We start from the raw sequence: 2263 nt of genomic DNA, 5'->3' as shown, positions 1-2263 counted from the left end.
TCAACATTAGACATTTTTTTAGTATTTTAAAATATTTTTATTATTATCAAAAATAAAAAATAATTCAAAGTTATTTTATTTAATTTAATATTATATATTTATTTATAAAATAAGATAATTTTAAATTGATTTGAGTGGTTTTTAATTTATTATTTCCTGCATATTTTCGGTACATATATAATTATCATCCAAATGAACTTACACCGGGTGCCGTAAATTTATTCGCTATTAAAGCTCCCCCTTGTCATGTTTTGGAATTGATATATATGATTAGGGGCGTGGAATATCATTGTGGTGTGAGGAAACCTTAATTAATAGTAATTACTATATGGAACCTTAAAAGCATGCCACAATTATACTTTACCTGTTTACCGTGGTTACGATTAATTAATTAATAATATTTTTTTAACCAATTGACACACTTGAGTTAAAATAATCAAATATAAATTATTAATTTCAAACTCTCAACACATGTTTCTGCTGACACCGGATGGACTAGTGTAGCTACTATAGTTAATTACTATAGAATATAATAATTTTAGAGTGCACCTAAGTAAAATTAACGGAGCAATAACATTGTTTTCAGAAAAAATTATAAGCATAATGCATATAAATTTTTAAGAGCACCCACAAATTAAATTTCTCAAAGAAAAAAAATACTAGATTTTTTTTTTTTTTGGATTATCCATTATAAGTATTCCAATCTAACGGTGACAACGATGAACGATCTCAAAAGTGCGTTAACTACGTTACTGTTACGCCACAGTAGTATCTCACGGTCTCATGGACCTATAGTAAACCTCCACGTGGCACTGTCATAACGGAATCGGCCCAACCTTTCTCCTTAGCACCGCATTTGGACAACGAACGAATCTAACTCGAAGTCTGGGCCTAGGACAGGAAAGTATCCAAACACGCCCTTATCTTCAAAAAATGTAACAATATAATTAAAAAATAAAATAAAATGAAAGTGGCATAATGGAGAAGCAATGCAGCATCATTTCCCTTCGTTAGTTACAGTCTTACACACTCACGCTAAGACTCCATAAGCCACATCGAATTCGAATTCGAATTTGGATCTTTCATTCTCCGATCTTGCGAGCCAGGTAAATAGTTTCTCTCTCTTGCTTCCTTCTTCATTTTCTCCGCCGAGAAAGTGCGAGAAAATAACACAATCCAACTTAGTTTCACTGTTTTAGCGGGAAAAAAATAGTGTTAATTCGATTTTGATTGGATCAAGCTCAAATTCGAATCTCAGTAAGCTTACTTCAATTACGGATCTGTGTTTTGTTTTCGTCAGTGAGTTGAAGAACTTCAACGATGATGGAGAAGGCGGATTCGGTGCAGAAGCTTTACACGCGGATGCGGCTTTGGGACTTTCCGGATCAGTACGTGATTGAACCAACGGATGGTTCTTCTGGTTCTTCTTTGGCCATTAGTAAAGTCGATGGTTCCATGAAGCTAATCGGTTTGTTGCTTCCTTTCTTCTACAATATATAATTGTTCTTTTATTTATTTATTCTTACTATGTGACTTATCTATGATTGATCCTTTTTCTTTTTAATGTAATTTTCCTGCTTTATTATCATGCTATGACAGATGAAGTTCCACAAGGTAACTCCCGTCAAGTTCCTAAGATTTATACCATCTTCGGTGTGGTTGGCATGTTGAGGCTTCTGGCTGGTAAGCAATCCTAGGAGGCACTTATCCTTTATTTTCTGATTGATATTGTAGATGCCATAAGTGATGAGTGATTATACTATGCCTCTCTTTTTGGTTGTGCTTTGAGTTTTTATTTGTTGAGCATGTTGATTTATTGTAGGATTTATCTTTGTTTGATACGATCGCGCTATAATGTTAAGTTATAAGATTAGAGAGAAGGAAATAAATACCAATATTGCTTATATCTTTACACCTTATGCAGTAGCCAATAGGTGCCTACTCCACCCGTCCCTGTTTTTCAGAGTCTGTTTCTCTTTCTTTCTTTTTTTCCCTGGATAAATTCCTGTTTTGTCTGTGTAATTGTGATTTTGATCATAGCATGTTGATTTTCTAGCTGTAGTTTGCATTTCGAATTTTTTCTTCAGGACTCAATGCATTGCTTTTTGACTGTAGACTTCAATATATTGACTAATCATTTTGATGTTGCTAAATTTTACTGGGCCTTTAGGATCATATTTGCTGGTTATAACTGATCGAGAATGTGTTGGATCTTACTTGGGGCATCCAATTTTTAAAATATCTTCCTTGAAGTTTTTTCCCT

The 2263-nt window shown here is 33.5% G+C and overlaps 1 protein-coding gene across 1 annotated transcript in view; it reads left to right on the top strand.

The window, feature by feature from the left end:
* LOC107642512 (phosphoinositide phosphatase SAC7) overlaps positions 954-2263 on the top strand; it is a 9986-nt gene continuing 8676 nt past the window's right edge. The window contains exons 1-4 of the mRNA XM_016345901.2: positions 954-1106; positions 1301-1468; positions 1600-1683; positions 2171-2263. The exon at positions 2171-2263 is cut by the window's right edge and continues 30 nt beyond it. Coding sequence (XP_016201387.1) covers positions 1321-1468; positions 1600-1683; positions 2171-2263 — 325 coding nt within the window. The 5' untranslated portion in view covers positions 954-1106; positions 1301-1320. The remainder of the gene's footprint in view (positions 1107-1300; positions 1469-1599; positions 1684-2170) is intronic.

This window comes from Arachis ipaensis, chromosome B05 (assembly GCF_000816755.2).
Source record: "Arachis ipaensis cultivar K30076 chromosome B05, Araip1.1, whole genome shotgun sequence".
In the NCBI taxonomy this organism is placed as follows: domain Eukaryota; kingdom Viridiplantae; phylum Streptophyta; class Magnoliopsida; order Fabales; family Fabaceae; genus Arachis; species Arachis ipaensis.
Note: the sequence above shows the minus strand (reverse complement) of the source record. Positions and strands in the feature narration are given on the sequence as shown.